This window comes from Rosa rugosa, chromosome 4 (genome assembly GCF_958449725.1).
Source record: "Rosa rugosa chromosome 4, drRosRugo1.1, whole genome shotgun sequence".
In the NCBI taxonomy this organism is placed as follows: Eukaryota; Viridiplantae; Streptophyta; class Magnoliopsida; order Rosales; family Rosaceae; genus Rosa; species Rosa rugosa.
In genome coordinates, this window is record NC_084823.1 from 41,540,173 (window position 1) to 41,564,070 (window position 23,898).

General features: G+C 37.6%; 3 protein-coding genes across 4 annotated transcripts; 1 reads left to right on the forward strand and 2 right to left on the reverse strand.

The window, feature by feature from the left end:
- The first annotated feature begins 304 nt into the window (after window positions 1-304).
- LOC133742503 (monocopper oxidase-like protein SKU5) lies at window positions 305-4,555 on the forward strand. The gene is made up of 9 exons (XM_062170187.1): window positions 305-931; window positions 1,151-1,260; window positions 1,364-1,634; window positions 1,730-1,868; window positions 2,472-2,838; window positions 2,972-3,337; window positions 3,430-3,508; window positions 3,902-4,101; window positions 4,194-4,555. The coding sequence occupies exons 1-9, from the start codon at window positions 791-793 to the stop codon at window positions 4,294-4,296; spliced, it is 1,776 nt and encodes a 591-aa protein (XP_062026171.1). The 5' UTR covers window positions 305-790; the 3' UTR covers window positions 4,297-4,555.
- A 385-nt stretch (window positions 4,556-4,940) lies between these two features.
- Window positions 4,941-12,363, reverse strand: LOC133742502 (nardilysin-like). Of its 2 annotated transcripts, XM_062170184.1 has the most exons (19): window positions 12,019-12,363; window positions 11,794-11,872; window positions 11,677-11,723; window positions 11,040-11,152; window positions 10,808-10,881; window positions 10,587-10,682; window positions 10,360-10,479; window positions 9,636-9,869; window positions 9,212-9,345; window positions 8,776-8,932; window positions 8,500-8,652; window positions 7,842-8,221; window positions 7,190-7,339; window positions 6,887-7,069; window positions 6,500-6,703; window positions 6,305-6,399; window positions 6,020-6,173; window positions 5,524-5,645; window positions 4,941-5,416 (listed from the first exon to the last, which is right to left on the reverse strand). In XM_062170184.1, exons 1-19 carry the CDS (start codon window positions 12,238-12,240, stop codon window positions 5,173-5,175), a joined length of 2,961 nt encoding a protein of 986 aa, XP_062026168.1. In that variant the 5' UTR covers window positions 12,241-12,363; the 3' UTR covers window positions 4,941-5,172. The 2 variants fall into 2 exon arrangements, with proteins under 2 accessions (XP_062026168.1, XP_062026170.1); XM_062170186.1 differs by lacking the exon at window positions 12,019-12,363 and having other exon boundaries at window positions 11,040-11,144.
- An 8,000-nt stretch (window positions 12,364-20,363) lies between these two features.
- On the reverse strand, window positions 20,364-23,256 carry LOC133744065 (axial regulator YABBY 1-like). Its single transcript, XM_062172195.1, has 7 exons — window positions 22,887-23,256; window positions 22,563-22,730; window positions 22,335-22,467; window positions 21,472-21,520; window positions 21,221-21,296; window positions 20,931-21,008; window positions 20,364-20,739 (listed from the first exon to the last, which is right to left on the reverse strand). Exons 1-7 carry the CDS (start codon window positions 22,989-22,991, stop codon window positions 20,656-20,658), a joined length of 693 nt encoding a protein of 230 aa, XP_062028179.1. The 5' UTR covers window positions 22,992-23,256; the 3' UTR covers window positions 20,364-20,655.
- Between the last annotated feature and the right edge of the window lie 642 nt (window positions 23,257-23,898).

Sequence of the window (23,898 nt, forward strand, 5' to 3'; positions counted from 1 at the left end):
CCAAATGACCATTAGGTACTTGAAGAGTTCAAGTCCAGTCAGACCCAGAATCAAGAATCAAACGGTAACAAGCTGCCGCACTAATACAACCATCACCAATATATTTATGCCTTTGGGGTCCCCTATGTTGAAGCCAGTGCCTCACGGCTGGCAATCATGTGGAGCTTTCTTAGAGATCTGAACGTTGCAACACCCTGTTATTATTTATATCTGTTTGAATTCGGTTTCCTCCTTTTCTTTTCCAAATCCAGACGACAATAGTCAAATAAAACCACACCTACGCGTGGGACTGTAATGTTTTTTTTTCCTATCTCCATGGTTCTTATGAACTGGCTATTGGCTGTCACTCCCCTCTTTCTGTCTCTAAAATTGCTTACTTTATCTCCCATAAGAGCCATGAATGGTGACCGGTCACCGACAAAAGCTTAGCTCTATTGCTTGGGATCAGACCTCAAAACCAACCAACCATTGTTTCCTCTCTTGTTTTTTTTCCTTTAAGCCAAGAAAAAATGCCACTATCCAACACACAATACTAGTATTAGAGAGAGAAAAAGAGCCGTTCTTTCTGTCCCAGTGTCTCACACACACTCTCCATCTCTCTCTCTCTCTCTCTCTCTCTCTCTCTATACTCCAGCGGTTCTGTTCTGTTCTGGTTCTGTTCTCTTTTCTCTTTTCTTTTTTCTCTCTCTTTTTCTGTCTGATAATGTAAACAAAAGAAGGGAAAAGAAATTGGCTTTAGAGTTTTGTAAAACACATTTGTAAAAGTCTTGGCGGAGAGAGAGAGAGAGAGATGGCTTTCAAGAGCTTTTTCACTCTGTTTCTCATCCACATTTGCTTATTTGCGAGCTTGAGTTACGCTGAAGATCCAAGCTTTTACCACGAATTTGAGGTCTCTTACATCACTGCCTCTCCTCTTGGTGTTCCTCAACAGGTCTGGTTCTAGCTGCTTTCTCTGTCTGGCTTGTTTCTTCATATTTTCCAGCTACTTTAGATTTCATAAAGTTTGAATCTTTAGCTTCAGATCTGCTAAATGTACTTGTAGTTTGAAAATCTGAGCTTAGAGTGCTAGTGCTAAGCTTATAGTGATGTCAAGTAGTGAGCTTTTGTGGTTGGTTCTAGTGATTGTTTCTGAATCTGCATTGCCTTGTAGGTTATTGCCATTAATGGAAAATTTCCAGGTCCTGTTATTAATGTGACTACTAACAACAATGTCGTTGTCAATGTTCGGAACAAATTGGATGAGAATCTACTCTTTACTTGGTAAGATTTACTGTGATGTGCTTATGATTTTCAAGCAGATACATTGTTGTTATATATATATATATATATGGATTGGTATACTGAAATTGGATTTGTGTTATAGGGCTGGAATTCAGCAGCGGCGGAGTTCGTGGCAAGATGGAGTTCTTGGAACCAATTGTCCAATTCCCCCAAAGTGGAATTGGACGTACAATTTTCAGGTTAAGGATCAGATTGGGAGCTTCTTTTACTTCCCATCTCTTAATCTCCAGAGAGCATCTGGAGGGTTTGGCGGTTTTATTATAAATAACAGGGCCGTAATTTCCATTCCTTTCGCAACCCCAGATGGGGATATAACCATTATGATTGGTGATTGGTACACAAGAAACCATACGGTAAGTACTTAGTAAAATTTTCAACTCCTCTTAAGTACATATTTGAGATTGGTAGAGTAACACGCTTGATGATGATGGTTCGTTTTGAAATGTAGGCTTTGAGGAAGACCCTTGATGCAGGGAAAGGCCTTGGGATACCAGATGGTGTTCTCATCAATGGGAAAGGCCCTTACCAATACAACACTACACTTGTCCCGGATGGCATTGATTACGAAACAATTGATGTACACCCAGGTGAGTGTTAGCTACTATTTCTTGATCATATTACAAATTATGAAATGCAGTAATTTTGGGAATGTTTCCAGTGTGAATTTAGTTTTGTTCTGTGCATGTCACTATGATTATGTCTTGAAAGCCAGATGCATATGTGTTTTTTTCTATCTTGCTAGCAATTTGAGTTTATTTGAGCATAAAAATTCTGCTCACAAGCATTACTTTAAACCATTTCTGGACAAGCAAAATTAAGTAAGTTAGAGCAATGTTCCATACAACTGGAATGACTGCTCTGTCCATCAGCTTTGCTTTATCTGCTGATTGCCATTGGCATGTAATATCAATGACCCTGGTTTCAGAAGTGAAAGCTTAAGTCCTGGCTTACTACTCATACTTAGGTGTTTTGGACTGACTTATCACTTTAAATCTATGATCATTTCAGTTGTTATTTGTACACTATTAGTAACTGTAGGAAAATGGTGCTTGAAATTGATATCTATGCATAAAGACATGCCAAGTCATTTCACATGTCAATATGCATTATTTACAAGGAACTTTTTGTGAGCGCATTGATTGTAGTTAAACTCTCCGAACTTCCAATGACAATGATGTGATTTTGATCAGGCAAAACTTACCGTCTTCGCGTACACAACGTTGGAGTGTCAACTACTCTAAATTTCAGGATTCAGAACCACAATCTGCTTCTAGCAGAGTCAGAGGGATCATATACAGTGCAACAGAATTATACGAGCTTAGATATACATGTCGGACAATCTTATTCATTTCTGTTAACAACGGATCAGAATGCAAGTAGTGATTATTATATTGTAGCAAGTGCTAGATTTGTGAACGAGTCACATTGGCAAAAAGTTACTGGAGTTGGGATCCTGCGCTATTCTAATTCCAAAGGAAAGGCAGCTGGTCCCCTCCCACCACCACCAAGTGACGAATTTGACAAAACCTTCTCGATGAACCAGGCCAGATCCATCAGGTGTGTTCTCTTGTAATATTTTTAGATTCGGTTTACTAACTTTTATATTATATTTAGATTATTCAGTCTTGAACAATTTCCTGACTGGTTTATCCATATAAACCTCTTTCTGAAAATTTGCCAACTTTTGCAGATGGAATGTATCAGCTAGTGGTGCACGTCCTAATCCACAGGGATCTTTTAGATATGGCTCCATCAATGTAACTGATGTTTATGTCTTGAAAAACAAGCCACCAGTAATGATCAATGGGAAACGCCGAGCAACACTAAGTGGAAACTCATTTGTAAATCCTGCCACACCAATCCGGCTAGCTGACCAGTACAAATTGAAGGGTGTGTATAAGCTTGACTTCCCAAAAGGGCCACTTACTGGAGCACCCAGGATGGAGACATCTGTGATTAATGGAACATTTAGAGGATTTATTGAAATCATACTTCAGAACAATGACACCAAGATGCAGAGTTACCACGTGGATGGATATGCATTTTTTGTTGTTGGGTGGGAATTCCTTGAAGTTTATTGCATCGAACATGTTTGTGAAGTGTTTTCTATACCTCTCAGTGCCTTTAACATGCAATGATTAATTGCAGGATGGACTACGGTGACTGGACAGAGAATAGCAGGGGGACATATAATAAATGGGATGGAATAGCCCGTTCTACAATACAGGTATGGTTGTTACATAGTTAACTGCTTTAATCTTAGTTGGTTCCTCCCTTTAACCTCACCTAGTTTGTTAGGTAAACATTTACTTTCTGATTTGTAATAATTTCTGGGATACCTGTGAGTTGGGACTTGTTTTTTTTTTTTTTTTTTCCTCTTCACTGGGATGAGCTATCAACAAATAAGTATGTCCTTTGCAAACCCTCAAATCAAGACACAGTCAGTCCTATGTAAAGTCTTCATCATTATATGGCCTAGCACTATATGGCCGAGCACTTGGTGATTACAGAGACTGTAAATGTGAACTAGGATAATTGTATTGTAGTAGCAAAGATGTGCATTTTGGTTCATTCATACCTTCTTCACTGTTAATGCAGTAAATATTTCCTTTCTGTTTAGGTTTATCCTGGGGCATGGACAGCAATCTTGATTTCTTTGGATAATGTTGGAGTCTGGAACATTAGAGCTGAAAATCTCGATTCATGGTATCTTGGCCAAGAAACTTATATCAAGGTTGTCAATCCAGAACCGACTAACAAGACTGAGCTCCCCATACCAGACAATGCCCTATTTTGTGGTGCTCTAAGCAAATTGCAAAAGTATGTGCCCATCACCCATATATACTAGTACTAAATCTTCTCATGTCGTTAATGAGTAACAACTAATAACTACATGTGATTCCTCTTTTCAGGCCTGAAGACATCTCTTCGGAAGCATCACTCACTATTGGTCAATCAAAGGTGTTCTTCACTCTGCTGATGATCATCTGCACTTTAATTCCCATTTTCCACTGAAGGGTTAGGTTTTTATGAGTGTCGCCTCCTTCTTTATGTTTTGTTGGAGCCTAGGTTCTTAGTGAGAGGTTTGTGGTTGAGTGTTTAGGTTTGTAAGATTAGGCTTGTTGATAAAAATCTTCAGTAAGTTTGACATTCTTTTCTTCTTTGTATGTTCCAAATGCTCCAAGGCTGCTTTAATTGATCGGATTTATGATTCTTTTATTACCAAGGACCCATGTACTATTTGACAATCAATCAATTCATCGATTCAATTCAATGCAACTTCCTACCCTTTGATCCTTTTTCTGTAATTTGAATTTCTGAAACAGAAGATGAGGTTTTTGGCTTTGCTGTCACGGGGTCTGATATTTTGGCAATTTGGCAAGGTTTGTGTTTTGTGGTCCTGGAGATTTTGATCGAAAAATGTACACTGAAATTTTTTGTCTCCAGTATGGTACATACAGAGACCTGTAAATATGAACAAAACTGCCATTCAATGCAGCAAAATGCCAGTTTCATCATCAAGACCCAAAAGATGGTATAAAGTATAAACCAAAACTCAACCAAGCATTTTTTTTGTTTTGGAACATTCAACCAAGCATTTCTTGGAATGAGAGATACATTTCCCCTTTTCAAAAATTTTCACTCCATTCAGAGAACAATAAAAGAGAAAAGGATGATTTTATTCTTTTCATGTATTTGTAGTAAAAGAAGATGTATACTATATTCCAATTCTACAGCAACAAAACTATAAACAATAGGAAAGAATCTATACACCTCATGTAAACAATAATAATCTCATATATACAACCTGATAAAAAAAAATGACGCTCTCAATGTTAAGGGCTCAACGGTTCAATTTCTGTCAACAATTCAGAAACAGTCCTTAGATTTTCATAAACCATGAGGATAGAACTCAGATGACATCTTAAAGGCTGCAAGGTCCTGAATGACTTGAATAGACTCCGGTGGTGCTTCAGCTTCTTTGAAATCAGTGTTGCAACCCCAAACACGAATTGCAAGTCTCCGACACTTGGGAGATGATGGTTGCAAATACGTTTTGTAAAAGTTAATAACGTCCTCCTTCTGAAGGCTTCTGACCTCTTCAGCTACCTTTTCTGGCCGGTCATACGTATACCTGTAGATCAACATTTATTAGACAGAGTGTAGAAGCACAAGCATTAGAGATCTCAAGGGATGACAGTCTTAGATCAACCTGACTAGTAGAGATCATGTATACAGTACCTTTTATTGGTAATCTCCTCCCAAAGCCTAGATGTTTCACGTGCGAGGGTTTCATCTCTCTCCAATAGATTTGCCATTAGTCCATCTTTATAATTCTGAAAGGAATCATCATCCAGTCCATGCTGCAAATGGCAACACCAATGCAGAATCATTAATCATGAAATATGATTTTGAGAATGCATGATATAGACAATCATGCAACTTAAATTATATTAGTAGACAAAACACTATGAAATCAGATCCAATCCCAAATGCCTTGTATATGTTTCATTATGGAACCTCAAGTTGTGGGATGTCACATTGGTTTAAAACATTTAGTGTATACATAGTACAGAACAGTTAAAAAGCTTACTAAAGAATTGGGGAAACCTTAAACTAGTATTGTCACATTTTTTGCTATTAAGGAGGACCATAGGACCTTATTAAGTAGCATTTAGAAGGAACATTGAATGCTTTTTTTTTTTTCTTTGGACAATAAGGAACTGTCAATGCTTACCAACAACTGATCCACACCATTTATAAAGATGTCAACTCTTCCTTGTAAGTAGATTGGGTTGTACTCAGATGACTGGACACAGAAAACAAAGCCATATACACGACGTATTTCTCGCAGGCCACACCACACAACATAGCCAAGCTGCTCCTTCGTCCTATTTTACAAAATACATGGACAATTATGAGAGTTTACGTCTAAAAATAATCATCTGGCTCCAAATAAATTATATTATCAAATTCAGATTCTTTAACTATGCAAGCAATACTTTCAGCCTCGTACAAATACCTTAGCTGATCGTAAAGTGGTTCCTTTACAATTTTCTGAAAAAGTTTTGCCAATGCACTCAGTCTGGTGGACTCAATCTCAATTTGAAAATATAGCTGCAATGTGAAAACAAAACAAATGGGAGATCAGCATATAAGAAAAAGAAGGTACATTTATAGATGGAAAACCAAGAGAAATATAATCCACTATAATTACCTCAAATACAGAGTTTGTTTCAGAATTATTCTTCACACTGGCTTCTCTAATGAGGTTAGCATAAGCAGGAAGGCATATACAGTTATCCTTATGCCTCAATTCGATAGGAAGTGGTTCTACAGAAAAATTTGTTTTAAATATATTGGAAAGGCTGATTGCCTCTTCTTCTAACAAATTTCCATGACAAAGGCCTTCAATGTAAAGCTGTGCATATAGAGGAGAGAGTAAGTTGAAACCATTCTAATTATTTACAAAAAAAGGTCCAAAACATAATATAATAATCATTTGATTTCACATTTGATAGCTAGTCTCCAATTCTTTCACTAAGCCATGAAAGTGGAAGAAAAGGGAGTCAATAAGCCAGGAACAGATATGTGCATACCATACCTGGGAACAAAGCTCAGGAATAAACGACTTCATATCAGAAACAGACAGACTGTTTAAGACTTGCAACTCTTCATCTACATCATAGTATCTACGGTACAAAACTTGACGTCTCAAGTATGAAGAGTGACTCAGAGGATCCATATTGGTGTTCTTTAACATTCGCTCCATTCTTTCTTTAATAACCTGTTATGTGTTACTTTGTCATAACCAAGCCATAAACCAACAAGGTATTCTCATGTGTATACATAATAAAACTTGAACCAGATATAGAGTGGAGTGCAGACATAATGTATTCCAGCATACCTCGAAACGATCATATGTTGGCAAGAAATTTCTAGCTACTGTCAGAATTTTTGACAATAAAGCTGGAAGCTTATCATTGAAACCATAAACCTTCAGCTCCATAAAGTCGTTAGACCCATATACATGAGTTCCTAGCCCAGCAACATTGGCCTACACGCAGAGAATAAAGGATTCTGTCATTGTATAGATTCTAAAGCATTTTTTCTAGAAAAAACGTCACAAGTCACTGAGAACAGAATGACTAATATTGGTTAAAATGAAGTATTGACTAAATTTGGGGGACAATAAAGTATAATTAGCCACTAGTAGCCACTACAAGTACAAGTCATGTCTTACAACTGAATTCCTAATCATTGAGATGATTAAAATGAGGAAATTTGATATGAAATTTAAAACTGTGAAGAACGGAGATAGAAGAGAAGACGACCCAGTTCTTCAAATTTACGTAATAAAATGCAACTGCAGATAGTTCTCTGGAAGTTATGTACAGTGGTTTACTAGTTTCTCTTATTAGCCACTATAGCATCCAAGTTTTTATAACGAACCAACATGGATGCAGACTGCAGAGATATTCAAAATTGATTGGAATACAAGTGGTGTTCCCAGAAAAAGTATTTTAACAAAACCTTAACCTAATAGAAGAGATATTCACCTGATAGATGATCTCATTCAGCTCATCCTCAAGAAGCTCGATATACAGTTCAGTCAAAACATAACTCTTGACATTATCATATCCACCCTTCAGATTTATGCGGAAGTATGCATTTACCCGTGGCTGTTTAAAAGTACTGTCAAGCTTGTACCAGATCTTCATCACTGGTTCATCAAGTATACATCTTGGAGAAGATATAATTGCAATATCAGGACAACAAACATCTGAACGGATGGAGAAATCTCCAGGAATGAACATATTCTTTTGAGGGAGATGCAATGAAATATCAACTTCTGGAGGATCCTTCCACAACTTCATCAAAGTTGGAGATATATCTTCTTCAGTATAATGTGACCCAAACCAAGGCTCGCACTGGAAATCTGAAACAATTGAAGGACATGTTAGTGCTTGACCACACTGTTTTACTGCTGCAAAATCCAAATAATATATGTGTATGTAGCAAGTACAATAAGGAATAAAAATCATCCACATATTGTCGGTCAGAAACAGGAAGAATATAAGGATAGCACGACAATACCTGCTAAAGCTACTTCTCAAAAACGAGTTAATCAAAAATACAATTGCTAGCAGCCAAACAAATAGATCGAATAAGATGGACAAGAGGCATCCTTTATTCTTTTGGCATAATTGGGAATACCTTCTGACTTAAATGAGGACTTTGATATCACATCAATCCTCATGTTTTCTGGTCTGAAGAAACCAAGAACATATTTTATCAATTCCTCATCCCAAGTCTCGTACACATAGTCCCCATAAATAACATGGTCTGGTGAATAACGTAGTAAATTTCCTGCAATACAGAAATTCTGAGAATAGTCAGCATGAAATAAATGTAGATAACCAAATATATCTTATGATATTTGTTATTTGCGGGCATGTAAGAAAGACATGCACTTTCAATAACAAAACAAACCTCCAAGTTTTACAGCATATTCATCCTGGGGTTGATCCTGTAAAAATCTAAAGCTCATGTTCCCAATATCCTGGAGTTCCTGGAATATCCATTCTTGCGGTGATACTTCACGCAATAATTTAATGTATTGATACACCAACCCAATTATCTCAAAAATCTGCAAGATAAGCATCAAGTATAACATATGAAAAGTGATAAACATGGAGCTAATTTCGCTTGACTAGATATGTTTGGCAGTAACTGAAGCTTTCCAGAAGCAATGCATGTAAAGTGGAATTAAGGTAAGCATCTACTCGATTTTTACGTTCTCCAAAGTTTTCGAGAAAAGAAAATTCCAAACTGAGGTTTTGTTCCATATGATGAGAAACTCATAAATATGAAATGGGATAATCAAAGTCAATCTCATGCCAAAAGATTGATAAAATAGAGATACTACCTGCTCCAATCCAGAGTCAGTAAGGTATATGATCATGCAAAAGACATCAGCCACAGAACTGCGGTTCACCGAAGCACTGAGATATGTTGCCCACCCTCTAGCTTTGAGATAAAAATACAGACTTCCCCTGCCCTCTGGAAAACGAAAAACCTAGTGATCAGAATCAACTCAATCAAGGCTCAATTTAGCAATGTGTAGCCAGCCAAAAAAATTAGTGGGACTAAACCCATTGTAAAAATAAATATACAAGACATGCAAAGAAACAATTTCAAATGCAGGAAAGGTATGAATAGAAGCCACTCTAAGGGAAATAACATTTAGACAAAAACTGTAGCATTCAAGCTCCCTTTTGTCCAATATGAACAGTTTGTTATCTGCAGAGGCAATCATTAACATAAAAATACCTAATAATGAATCATCTTACCATGCTCAAGGAGATGACTTAAAAAATAATCTGGGCTTTTCAAATAGTGTTCATTAAGACATGGAAGTGTCCATGCTAAGTGGAGCATGTGAACATCATTAACCGCCTCTAGCCTGTAAAGTTTTCCAGCATTCCAAATAGGACCCTCTGCCTTGAACTCCAGGTTTACTCGGGGACCTTTTTTGATATCTCCAAACAATTCCAGAACCCACTGCTCAAGTATATCAAGAGATTCTGCAACAATAAGAATAATTTCAATAAATATAGATTTTATCAATCAGCAGTATTGAAAAGCAGAAGATATATGTTGTATAGTATTATAGCTACAAGCTATACACAATGCCAAAGTCAATCTCCAATACCATACAAAATTCATCTTCATTGTTACTAACTTTTATTTTCACCATTGGTTCCAAAATACTGCTGACAAAACAATCACAACACAACACCTATACTGACAAAAACTCAATGTATAATTTTTGTACAGCAACATAAACCTCTACCAATTCACAGAATCAAATATTTAAGTAGATAAGTATGTCCTTTTATGCTGTAAAGACAAATTGATATCTTTTCATTACTTGCATTTTAGCACACCCTATTTGTTAACAATACAACTATTTGTTAATCTTGTTTTCATGGACACCAATATTTTAATTAAACTCCAGAATATAATGGTAAAAATTAATAAAATTTAAGAAAAAAAAGGAAATGAAATTTTCACCTCCACCAATGACAACTAGCTTCATCAATCCACCATGGTAATAGTCTCTGTACAATTTCAGTATTTGTTGACGCAAGTTTATCCCCTTTTCCCTTGCATCATCCAAGCTTTTCTTATTTCCTTTCATGCCAAACATAAAATAAAATTTAGTTTCATACAACATAGAGTATTCCGAAACCAATACAAAGGAAAGAGTAAAAAGAAAACACCGTGGATTCAAGTTTTACCCCAAGTGAATTTATTAAATGGGTGACCAGGTGTGGCTGTATGGCCTTGAAGTTGTTCAAGGCGGCAAAAATCGTTTTGCAGAACCCGGTTGAACTCTGCATTGCATTTTGAATACAATTCAGCGATAAGGAAATTGTATGTTGCAGTACTGTAAGCAAAATCTGGCACAGTTTTTAAGGGAAAATGGGAGGGAACTAATTTAGTAAAGACTGCCATGCACCTGAATCTATAGACTGTAACTCTCGCTCCATGGCTTCACTTTTCATTAGAGGTGAAACAAAGAACTGAGAAAATCTGATAAATCAAAGAGCCCAAATAAATATAAACCATTGAGTGAGACAAAGACAAGATTCATTATCGAAGCAGGAAGCATCACCGAAAGCTAAAAACTCAGTTCACAGACCAAAGAATTGATTTGTCAACAATTGGCAGATGAAGAGCTTAGTATTTACCTTGACAAGGCACCCTTAAGAAACTCTGGTTTCACCTCAAAGTGGTACGAAGTATTCTCTTCACGAGTGCATGCATTTGATGACCCTCCGTGCTTAGACAAGTAACTGTCATACTAGCAAAGGGCAGAGTCAGAAAAAGTGATACCCTAGCAGTGAGTACACAGTTGTCTCCCAATTAACTTGAGTTCAAGCTTGTCAAAGCATATAATTCAGAATTATTTACCACTAACAAATGAGGCACTCACACCATCAAAGAAAATCACTCTTATATATTGTCAGGAAACAATAAATTGAACAAACTGCTAGTTATTTCTTTTTCATGTTAAAATAGCCTGAGACCCCCATTCTTTAATTTCCTAAAAAAGAAAAAGCAAAAAAAATGCAGCCTGACACATTTCAAGCAGGTTGGCAACAAAGGAACAAGCAAGTCCTACCCACCTGTATAGGTAAAGCAATCTTAAGATGTATGTTGTCATGGTAAAAATAATTCTTGATACTTATGCTGCTTCATACTGCCTGAACTTTATTATTGTATGTAACCTCATTATTTATGAAGAACGCACACCAGCAAGTGCATCTCCAAATGACTCACACATTAAAACAAGTAAAACAAAAGAGTAGTCAGATGCAAGCACACCTCATTTTCATCTGGAAACGCTGTACTCCCCATGAAGAGCATGTGTTCTGCGAAACACTCAATATGTAAGTAATTCGGCCACCCTTCGTTAAAGGGTATGCGAGTTATGACACATACCTAGAAAGTGTGCAAGCCCCTGTGCCTCAGGAGGGTCAGAGAAGCTGCCCATGCCAACAAACATTGCTGCTGCTGCTGCCTGCAAAGACCATCAAACATCATCTCTACTTATATCCCATTAAACCAAATGCATGCACCTGACTTGAGTCAACAACTTAACAGCATTCTGATAAATAGTCAAGCAAACTATAGATTATAGAAGAACAGTGTCACAATCCAACCAACCTTCTTAGTCTGAAAAGCACCTCCCTTTTCCTTGTTCCTGAGTTCACCATTTTGTTGAAGCAATGGATCAATCTGAGCTTCAGTGGAGGGTTGTGGGTAAATCTCAGGATCGTGAAGGATCAATGCAGTGAGGCCATTCTCAAGCGTAATCAATCTGTAAAGTTTGTTATCATTAGGAGACTTGATCACAATGTCGTCCGATGAAAAATTGCAGCGACCCATGAAGCACACAAGTTTGAGAGGGATATGGGAGAACTAGAATTTAGACCAATAAGAGGAAAGTCTTGAAAAGTCTGATTCTTCGGCTTCCTCTGCCGCGTTGAGATTGTTTGACTCTCCACAGGGGGCCTGTTTCCTCTGTTCTTTCCTGTTAATTTTTTTTTTATTTTTTATTAATTACATAAATAATTGAGAATGACAATGAACTAGTCTTCCGTGAATTTCACCTCTCAATTACGAACCAAAGACTAATATCACTATCTATTTTTTTCTAAATTTTTTATTTTTATTTTTAATTATATTAACAACTAGCCTCTGTTGAATCGAACTCACGACCTCCCACTTATAAAAAAGAGGCTTAAGCTCATTTCATTAAAAAAAAAAAAACTTATACTAGTAGATCAAATTGTACTTTTTTTTTTAATCGAAAGAGGTCAGCCCATTCATTAAGTTCAGCAAGCAGTAAAAAAACGAAACACCGTCGACTGAAAGAATCGTTCCTCAAAACAACCTAAAGTTATATTCTAAACTATGGGGTCGACTGAAAAAATCGTTCCTCATAACACCCTAAAGTCCTATTCTAAACAAGAATAAGAAACTAGCATACCCCCACTTTTTAAAAAGTCCACGCACCATTATTTTAATAAAAACTAGAAGCTTCAAATTAGCGGATATAAAATGGTACTTGGTCTTTCCTGTCTTCTAATTATATTTTCTTTTTGGTTAATATTTAATTATCTTTTGACGTCCTAATAATAGCAACTTGAATAGGGTATAGGAAGTGTGCAGAACCCCCTCGTATATCAAGAGGGTCATGCCCAACAAGTAATGAAGTAATCAAGCCTCATTTCCAGCCCACCTTTCAGAATAGAGGTGGCAAACGGGCCGCTAAGCACGAGCACGGCATGACCCGAGCACGTTAGAATAACGGGCCGGGTTGGGCCTAGGAATATTAGCCCATTGGCCCGTCCCGAGCCCGTAATGGGCCCAGCCCGAGCCCTTAATGGGCCCGGCCAGGCCCGAGCACGACATATTTGGGCCGGCCCGTTTCAAACACAAAATTTCATTTTGTTTTTAAAAATATTAAAAAACCACAATGATGAGATTTGAATATTAGACCTCCTTATTTAAAATCTCATAACAATTCCACCAATGCTATTTCTTTTATGTTGTCAAAATAGTGAAAAAAAAAACATTATATCCTTGTTTTGACATAAAGTATTTTTTCTAAATGTTAAATATATGTTTATGAATAAAGACTAATCTCATAATAATACAACTATAGAATGAAGGAAAGAATAATATGAAACTAAATCTTCATTATATAAATCTTCATTATATTAATAAAGATTAATCTCACAATAATATACTAAAAGCAATATATTTTGAGTTATTTTTTCTTTCTTGTAGTGGAATATAAAAAATTATTAGAAAACTAATCTTAAAAAGCTAAGATTGAGAAAAACATTGTAGAACTTAATTTATTTGAATTTTCTAAATAGTTAAATAAAATTATTTTTTATTTATTCAAATTAAGATTTTAAAATCGTGTTTTATAGTGGGTAGGCACGAGCACGGCCCGTTTATTGGCCCGGCACGAGCACGGCCCGGCACGATATGGGCTCGGGCCATGGGCCGGACCGGGCTTAATGTTTAAGTAAATGGGCCGGCACGAGCCCGGCACGATAATAAATGGGCCGGCCCAAGCATGGCACGAAGCACGACTAGGCCCGCTTAAAATGGGCCGGGCCGGGCCGGCCCGTTTGCCACCTCTATTTCAGAATATCACCCCAAAATTCAAAACTTGGTTGTGAACCAAGAGAGAATGGAATGAGCCTGAGGAAGGAGAGAGATGAGAAAGATAAAGAGATTGTCACGCCCCGAATTTTGAATAATCAATTCAAATCCGAAACATGAATAATAACAAATTACAACTAACATCCTGAATTTTTTTTCTCACAAACAACCACACTTCACAACTCTCAAATTTACAATAACCCAAATCCTCAAGTTATTTATTACAGCACACTCCCACCAAATCAAATTGTAAGGCTCAAATGAGCTTAACTCGCCTCACTATTACAATTGCTGTAAAACTATAACCATTGCTCTAACCGCACGATCACCGTCCTGGTTCTCCTGTCCTGTAGGATTACCCGCTACACAATTTGAATAGTGTACCGGGAGTTGCAACAACACAAAACCCGGTAAGCTTTTTACAGCCAGTATGAGTAAACAAGAAAGAACTGTTGATTTATTAAATTACAATTCAAGTAAAATTCAACAGTATTACGTCTGCAAAGAGACATCAAACCACTCATGGAAAACCACAAGGAAAACATTTTCACAATCCTCAAATCACAATACACCACACTGGTCCTGCAAAAACCCAACCCACATAACACCACTTTGGTCCATCCCAACAGCACGTTAGAGCTCTAACCACATCGCTACCAGTCACCTTGGCCTAGGTGCAAGTAATGCGACATACTTCGGTTAATAATAAACCGTCGCGCTTTGGACATCCCCGTCCTCAGCACCATATACTTCGGTTAATAATAAACCGTCGCGCTTTGGACATCCCCGTCCTCAGCACACAACTTCGGTTAATAATAAACCGTCGCACCTTGGACATCCCCGTCCTCAGCACACAAACACTCCGGTTATCCTTAACCGTCGAACTTCGGACACCTCATCCTCAGAACCCTACATTCTCTAACTCTATACATCCTCCAATGTAAATCATGAATATTAACAAGAACTCATCAATCATGTTCATCACATATAAATATGGTAAGTCACATGTCAATTCATAATAATTTAATCATCCCAATTCCACACTCTTCAATGTCACACCATTCACATATAATCATGTAAATATATATATACGTAATTATCCGCTCAGGGATAATCACTATTACCAACTATAGTTCACATGCAATAAAACCGAGAAATTCATTTGTATAGTAAAAATCATTTTACTTACCCATGGACCGTAGTTGATCAAGTCCATATGATTTTAAAACAAATATTTATTCCATAAATATTTTCACGCAATTACGACAAGATAAGGTAATTAAATTTATTCGGTTCGTAATATGAACCACGTGAGGTTTACTCACCTCTAATCCCGCTGCGTCTTCTTAACAGCTCAAAATACGATCCACAAACGTCCACCAACTCAGACCGTCAATCACCTAATCAGATATGATCTTATCTTAGCAAATCAATCATCAACCACACAAATACTACAATCCAACGGTCGGATTCTAAATTAATGATGATCCAACGGTCGGATCGAAATTAAATGATGATCTAACGGTCGGATCCTCACGGATCGCCTTTAGGATCATCCTCCAAAATTATCAAGAAGATCCAACGGTCAGATCTTCCTGGATTGTCCTTACAAACATCTCCACAAATTTATATGAAAATCCGACGGTCGGATTCTCACGAATCGCCTTCCAAAACACTATTTCACAATTATACGAAGATCCAACGGTCGGATCCTCGCCCATGACCATACAAGGTCACTGGGACAGTCATACGATCAACATATCCAAACTACAAGTCCATCGGACGGTCCGATCTTCACAGATCATGAATCGAGCGATCGAAATTAATCGAAATCGTAAAATTCATAACTAAATCATACGATATCCAAAAATTGCGTATAATATATCAAAATGATCGTATTGAAATATGGAATCTAAAAATGTACAGAAACCATATTTTTGACCCCCGGTGGTGGCCGGAAAGGGCCGCCGGAGTTAGGGGCAGAGCCGCCGCCGACCACAACCAATGGTGTCGGGGCCAAGCTTTTCTTCTTCGTCTCATCATTCTAAGCATTTTTCATAACTAGCACAAGATCAGAAAATGAACGGAAGTGGTCGAAAAGTTACCTAGAACACACGGGTTCGCCGGAATTTTTCCAGAATCCGGTGAACATTTGCAGAAACCGGCGAGCTCCAATTCGACGTAAAAACTTCAATTTCAGGCCTCGATACCTTCTGGAGAGTTGTTAAGAACATGAAGTTGAACTCACTGGATCAAGAATCACTCAAAACAAAGCTCTACAACTCGAGATATCTTGATCGAAAGTCTTGGTGGCCGGAAAATTTCCAGAATCAGGCGAGCTTGAATTCCGACGTAAAAACTTCCTCCTTTCGCTTCGATTCCTTCAGGAGACTTGTTCAGAAACTCAAGGCGAGTTCATCAAGCCAATAATCTTGAATATTGGTGGTCTAGAACTCGAGATATCGGCGTTGACTCAAAATCGAGCTCAAATCGGGCCAAGCTTGCCGCCGCCGCTACAGGCCGCGCCGCCGTGCAAGGACGCCACAGACAGGTGCGCAAGGACCAGACGAAGCCAATGGAAGAAGTCTGGTGAGGATTGGTGGCCGGTAGCGTGAGTTATCAAGCTTGGAACCAAAACGAGTTCAAACTGGGCGGAGCTTCCCACCATCGCTGGAGGCTGTGTCGCGGCGCAAGGCTTCCTCTGGCAGCTGCGCAAGGCCGAGGCGAAGCTAATGGAGGTGGTCCGACGCCGTTTGGTGGCCGGTGGAGGGAGAGAGGGGCCGGAGAGCCTTTGCTCTGTTTTCGGTTTCGGTCTCGCAAGAGAGAGAGAGAAAAAAAATGGTTTTTCGGACGAGAAAGAGAAAATGTAGAGATGGTCTGCTGGCATGGTGATCATGAGATCCTCTCCACGAGGATAGTATTATTCCTCCAACGAGGTCGTATGATTCTTCCAACAATGTTGTATTATTCCTCCAACGAGGTTATTACAGAGATCCTAGGGAAGATGAATGAGAGTGTGTTATTCTCAATGTTCTAAAAAACGACCTAGGCGGTAAGGAACCAATCGAATTTTGGCCTAGGCGTTGCCCTTAGGCGCTGGGCTACTAGGCGTCCGCCTAGGCGGTGCCGCTTGGGCGGTGCTAGGCGGGGACTAGGCGGCCCTAAATCCTAATTTATTCTATATTTTGACTATTTTTATATTTATAATTAATTTTTAAACTTTAAATATTTTTATTTATATTATTATTATAGGTCATAAAAATAATTTAAAAATTAAAAAAATAAAAACCGCCTAGTCCCCGCCTAGGCCTCTAGGCGCTAGTCCCCGGGTCACCGCCCGACTAGCGCCTAGCGTTTTTTAGAACCTTGATTATTTTATAAATATGAGGTCTCTAAGAACAAATTCACTCGTTTGGTCAGTGGGTCATGTCACTAGGTCATCAGGTCAGATAATGTTCACTGCATTTTTATGTTTGTTTCCACCGGTTAGGTATGGGTAACTGGGTCAGTTTTCAAATTGACCTGGGTCACTCTAGGTTAGTTTGAAAACTGACCCAGTGACCCAGACTTAACGGGTGGAAACAAACATCAAAAGACAGTGGACAATATCTAACCCAACAAGTGAACTTGCTCTAAGCACCTACTAACCATGTAAAAAAGAACCAATTAAATTAACTATCACGATGTACAATATCACTGCTTCTATAACTGGTATCAGGGATAAAAGCACCATGCATTGACAATTTGGGTGGTTAAAGATAAACATTTCACTTCATATATGGCATGGCTTTTCAATATATGATCACAACAGTACTCAAACATATGTTGTGCTATTGGCCTATTGCGCGCTCCAATAATTGAAAACTAGTTTTGGATGGACCTGTTATTATATCATTAACTTGCGTAGCAAAATGCGCTGTTTAAGAGACAAAATATGACACAAATTATAGTTGTATCGACTTTGAAACACTAGTCGACTGCTTTCTATGATGTGGATGGGAACAAATATATGAAAAGGCAAAAGTATAAACTCTTTTTTCCCCTCTTTTCTGTTAACATTTTCTTAATTTCTCTGAGCAATGTGGGAGTCTTCAATGTTATTGGCATCAAAGATAACTTGGTAATTATGGACGCTTCTTTTAATATGCTAAATGCAAACATACATATATGCTTTCTCGAAAGCTAAGAGCTGGGCGGGGAGTGCTGCTGCTGCATGGGGTTTGTTGCAATGTTGGGGTCGAAGATTGCATTTTGCAGGTAAGATCGATGGAGCTTTTTGAGGTAAAATGGAGGAACAGATTCAGATGGAGAGCCCCAGCTTTTTAATTTGAAAAGAGATTTGTAGGGTTTTTCTTTCACGTCTTCATGTGTTTTCAGCCTCTTTAATTTGCTGTTACTTGGGACCTTATATTTTTTGAATGAGAGAGGACAAGTCAAATCTCTCACCTTTTGGTAATGGTCGCATCGCATCCTATGCGCATATTCCTACTCGAATGCTTCACTTTGCTTGTCACGCTTATACCTGTTATATATAAAGCTTCCTTCTTATGTTGACCCAACTACAATCGTGGACCAAAATAAAGTACGCACTTGGATCTGTCCACTGCCTCTACAAAGACATGCATGTAGTTTTGGGGGAATTGTGCATATACAGTATGTGGGAAACGTAGAGGAGTGTACCTGACAGTCTGTTGCTTGACATATTATTTCGATGTACGCACATCCTAAAGTAATTGTTTGTGGCTCCAGATCATATGTTCCTCCAAAGTTTTCTGAAGTCCTTGTAAAACAAAATGTATTTCGGGTTTGTACAACTATTTTTGATTTGTTTTAAATTGTAATGAGAAATAATTAAGGAGTTCTGGTTCTTGTTGTCCAATCTAGGTGAAGGGAGAGGGACTGCTTCTTTTCTAAAAGGATTCTTTGTATAGTTCATCTAGGATCTTATAGTTGTTTGACTCATCAAAGACATAGTTATTTTAGCTTCGTCTTCTGCTTTAAAAAATAAATAAATAAATAAATAAATTATGGGCTATCTTTGTCTCATATACCCTACCATCGGTCCTTTGTGTGTGTATTTATTTATATATTATCTATGATAAAATATTCAATTATATCTACCAAGGGTTGGTCAACATAAACTTGATATTCAATTATATCTACCAAGGGTTGGTCAACATAAACTTGACCACAAGAAATCAAGAAGATGAAAAGAAGAAAAATAATTCAAGTGAAATACTATGGACGCGTGATTAATATGAATGCAATACCAGTAAGTTTTTGCATACCCCATTGTTTTTGTTCGCCTCTGCCTTCGTGATGTGAAAGCCGGCGTCAAATATGACTTGTGTTTTCTTATTCGATCAATGCAACTTGCAGTAGTACGTAAACTGTAATTTGAAATTGAGATTGAAATTAGAAGTACTTTGGGAGGCCGGGAAGGGACCTGTCAGTTAGGGTGCTTATTTGTATCTGCTGGGACATACATGTCCTCACTAGGCAATTTGGGTGTAAATTTTAACTTTGATCAAGTAGCATTTACCAAGTGTTTGGCCTTCCCCAGCACGTATTGATTGAAGACCTAAGGAACCAGATGCGCTTCGAAAAGACATAGTTATAAAGTCTTCTGTGAACCCTAGGAGACAAACCAACGCAGGATCCCTGCAATTTCTGGTTCTTCATATATATGCAAAGAGAAACCAACTGTTTCAAACATAGCCACACGGCCCACATGTTTCCTATTCCCATGGATACAATATTATTTGCTGGATTTTAAGAGTATCGCCTATAATATGCGATATTATGTAGAAAACATGTTGCTCATCCTCTAAAGCATTTTATTTCTAAACAGAAATATCACTTCTGTCAAAAGTTACCGCGCGCCCGGGAGTGACCATCCAGATGATTCACTCCACGTAAAATGGTTTAAATGACTGACATCCATGCACTATGTTCTGACTGAAATATTTGAACATGATTGATCAGTTCATCCAATAACGTAAAATAGTAGTTATCTATGGAATTTGAAGAACCAGCGCGCATTGGCGAACTTCGTTGAGTGACCAATAGAGGAGAATGGCAACGATGGAGATGATAAATCCCCAACATATTTCATTTTCAGTAAATTTAATTGAGACTAACTATGATTGATCTTACTAATACTATGTATGTGCGACATGATAATGTGAAGGAAGAAAGCAAACATGTCTAATCAGGGATATATATATATATATATATATATATATATATATATATATATATATATATATATATATATATAATGAGATGCAATGCATGGAAATTAATTAGGGTAGTTGGTTGATCATTCATAGGATAATAACATAATATATTAAGGATAGAGTACGTACTCATCAAAATACAACTTTTTTCCAACCTAATTTAACAGTTATCAACAATTCAACAACATTAAAGACCGACCACCAGTAGCGTTAATTATCATATAGATTGCGAAGAAATAAGCTAGTAGTTCTTAAGCATAATTAACAACAAACATAATTAAGCATCTGGGATCTTTCTCCCACCACGCAGTACTACTACATATCAAACAGGTGATGAAGGCCGAAGCTGAAGCAGGGCAGCTAGCAACATTAGCTAGCTTACTCAGTAAGGAGAGACCCGCACATTATTATTAGCAGCAGCGAAAAATCCATTGTGATCTTTCATCAGAACGTCCTCTCCAGCTTCCTGTACATCATCCATCAAACTAGTCAATATCGCATTATTAATTAGAAGATGAGCTAGAGTCGTATTATTGAGATTTTTAGGGGATCTTCGTCGTAATGTATTTCGACTTTAACAAAAAGAAAAAGAGAGAGAGATCTAGGGTTAATGGTAATGCATGAGGATGGGGTTTAAGGCTTTAAGCAAGTAATTACCTGTTGGCGCACATTTGTCTTCTTCACAGTGTTCTGGTCAGGCATGAGACCAAAGTGAATGTGTGGAAAGTGGGCCCACTGTCAAACATGCAGTAAAAGAAACAAAACTATCAAGATGTTCACATATCAAGTGACCCCACACATGTCAAAGAGGAGTAAGTACTATTGGAATCACAAAAATTCCAGAAACCCTAGCTGGTAAGCTACTAGCTAATTTGGTAAAGACGAAGGGAAAGAAACAAAAGCCTGGCCAGGAAATTAATTTAATTTATGAAAAAAGCAAATATTACATTCTTAGCAGCTGCGCTGAAGGCTTCTCTATGGGATATATCAGGATTCACAGACTTGATGCGTTGGATCTCGTCTCTGCAGAATCGATCATATATACACATTTAAAGATATCATCAGATACGATGGACCATTCATGTTATTGCTTCAATATTTCTTGGCAATAATTATTGTTAATAATTTCAATATTACAAATAACTAAAATGTGTGTATGAGAGAGAGAGAGAGAGAATGGATGATCATGATTACTCACTTGATGAAGCGGTTGTAGGCTGAGGGGACTCTCTGTCTCTTCTCCGGAGCTGAACAATATGGCATTCAAAGACAGAAACATTGAAAATTAATCATCATCATGACCTAGCTACCTCATAAGTACTTATGATCGAGCAATATTCTACAACGTTTTCAAGTAACTATAAATGCGGGGCTTTGCCCGCCTTCTACATTTCCGGGGGTTTATACCAGAAAGGACTCAAACATGGTTGATGAGGCCAGGTAATGTTCATAAACGTTGAAAAAGCTTGCAACACCCTTTTTCAGAATAGGGTCATTCCTATTACACTTTAAGCGTGCAAAATAGAAAAGATGAAACATCGGAACGGTCTTGTCAAGTATGTACATAAGCTTTGGACACATTACGTCTCAGCTTAGTAGATTGTTCCTATGCATAATTTCTTGAATGTTTACAAAGACTGATGAAGAAACGAAGGTCTGTCAAGAATTTTCATTTGTTTGGTTTGTCAACAAAGAAATGTTGAGGAAAGCAAAGATACTATCTAGCTACTGAAATCTTCCCTGAAATGGAAGCTAGCATAGACGGGTTCGATTACAACTCTGAGAGCTTGATTTCCTCCTCCTCCTCTACCAGATACAAAATTCATAACTTCAGGGATTAGAGGGAAGGAGAAAAGTGGCCAAAATAAGAATTATTTTCTATTTGGAGCTGAGATGCACTTTTCAGTGAGCACCAAAATGAAACCAGACATGAGGGAACTATCATAGCTTCTTGACGAAATTATATATACCCATCTAAACTAAGCACTAGGGCTATGTAATTAAGACAGAATAAGATCAAAAGTAAAAGGATGTGTATAATTAAGGAAGGAAGTAGCTCACGTCTGTTTATAACTGGGGGCCTTGGGAGCTCATCAACTACTCCTCCTCTTGGTCTTACAGCAAAGTCATTCAGGCTGCTAGTTTGATTGTTCATCAGAAAGTTTGGGGTTGGATTCATTGGAATCTCCTGATCCTGATGCACAATATTCATGGTTAATCTACCAAGTATGTTCATATATAGAATCAACCATATCAAAAGGTAATTCAGATATATATATATATATGTACCAGAAGGTTATTATGGGAATTAGCCTGGGAGAAGAAGGAGTGACCAAGATGATGAAACTGATTGGGGGAAGGCAGAAGCAACCCGCGCATGTTCACCGGAAGCAGGTTGGTGCAGTGGCCACATCGGACCGTCACAGTCTTAAACAAACTTGTGCAAGGTACACTCACCTGCATATATCAAACCAGAAACATAAGCAGAACATAAAACCAAATTAAAGTGCAAAACAGCCCCCAAAACTAAGCCTAAACAGCATAATGGGAGAGATTAACAGAAGAAACCAAGGATGAGAGGGTCAAAAGAGTAAATATGTAGGTGGGGTTTACCGCAAGGACAGTGTCGCAAATGTTGCAATGGACATAGCAGAGCTGCTCGGAAGGAGCAAGGTGGTCAAGGGACAAGGTTGAAGCAGCAGAATTAGAGGATGACATGATGATTCCTTTTCCTCTCTTTTCTTTTATAAATTTGTTTGGTGATTGATGATTGGTCTCTCTTTGGGGTTTGATTGATTGATTGACGGATGACAGCTTAACCACCACCTTGGATCTGCTTTTTTACAATTCTTTCTTTCTTTGATTATGAGTTGTGAAAGAAAGGTGTGAAACAAAGAGAGAGAAAGACAGATAGGGATCAAGGGAGATCTATTTGGTCTACTAGATATAACTCATATAAGAGAGCTGTGCTGGGAACCAGAGACCCTTCCAATCTCTCCCCTCTATTTATTGGTGGTGTGTGTTATTTTTTATTTACTGTATATATTCTGTTGATTTACATGGCCCAGTTATTATTATTTCCTCAAAACCTTCAAACTTCAAAAATTCTGTGGAGTTAGTGTGATAGTCTAACATGATACCATTTCAAAACGTCATAAATATGAGATTTTAAGTTCTCATTCTTGGCTAGTTTCTAACAATGAATCATCATTCCGACCTCTAGTCTGTATCTATTTTGTTTGCATACTTGCCTCTTTGTGTGTTTACCGAGACTGAATGTAAAGAGCTGAGATGTTAATTTGTTATACATTGTTAATTCTCTACAACTTAACTTATTGAGATTCTTTTTTTTTTCTCAATTTCTTTTACAAAGCAAGTACAAATTATCCAACATAGCTAAAAGAAATATTTTGTACATCTAAGTACACTAGAATAGTAGTGTATAGCAACGAATGCTTAGATGTTACAAAAATAAAATTTTAGATTAAAAGTGGGAGAAGATTTAGAGCACTGACATGCACTTGCACCAACATGATTGAACGACTGAATTACATCAAATGCATTTTTTTGTTATTAAAAAAAAATTAACTACAAATATCATGGTCCGGAATCAACTAATAGATAC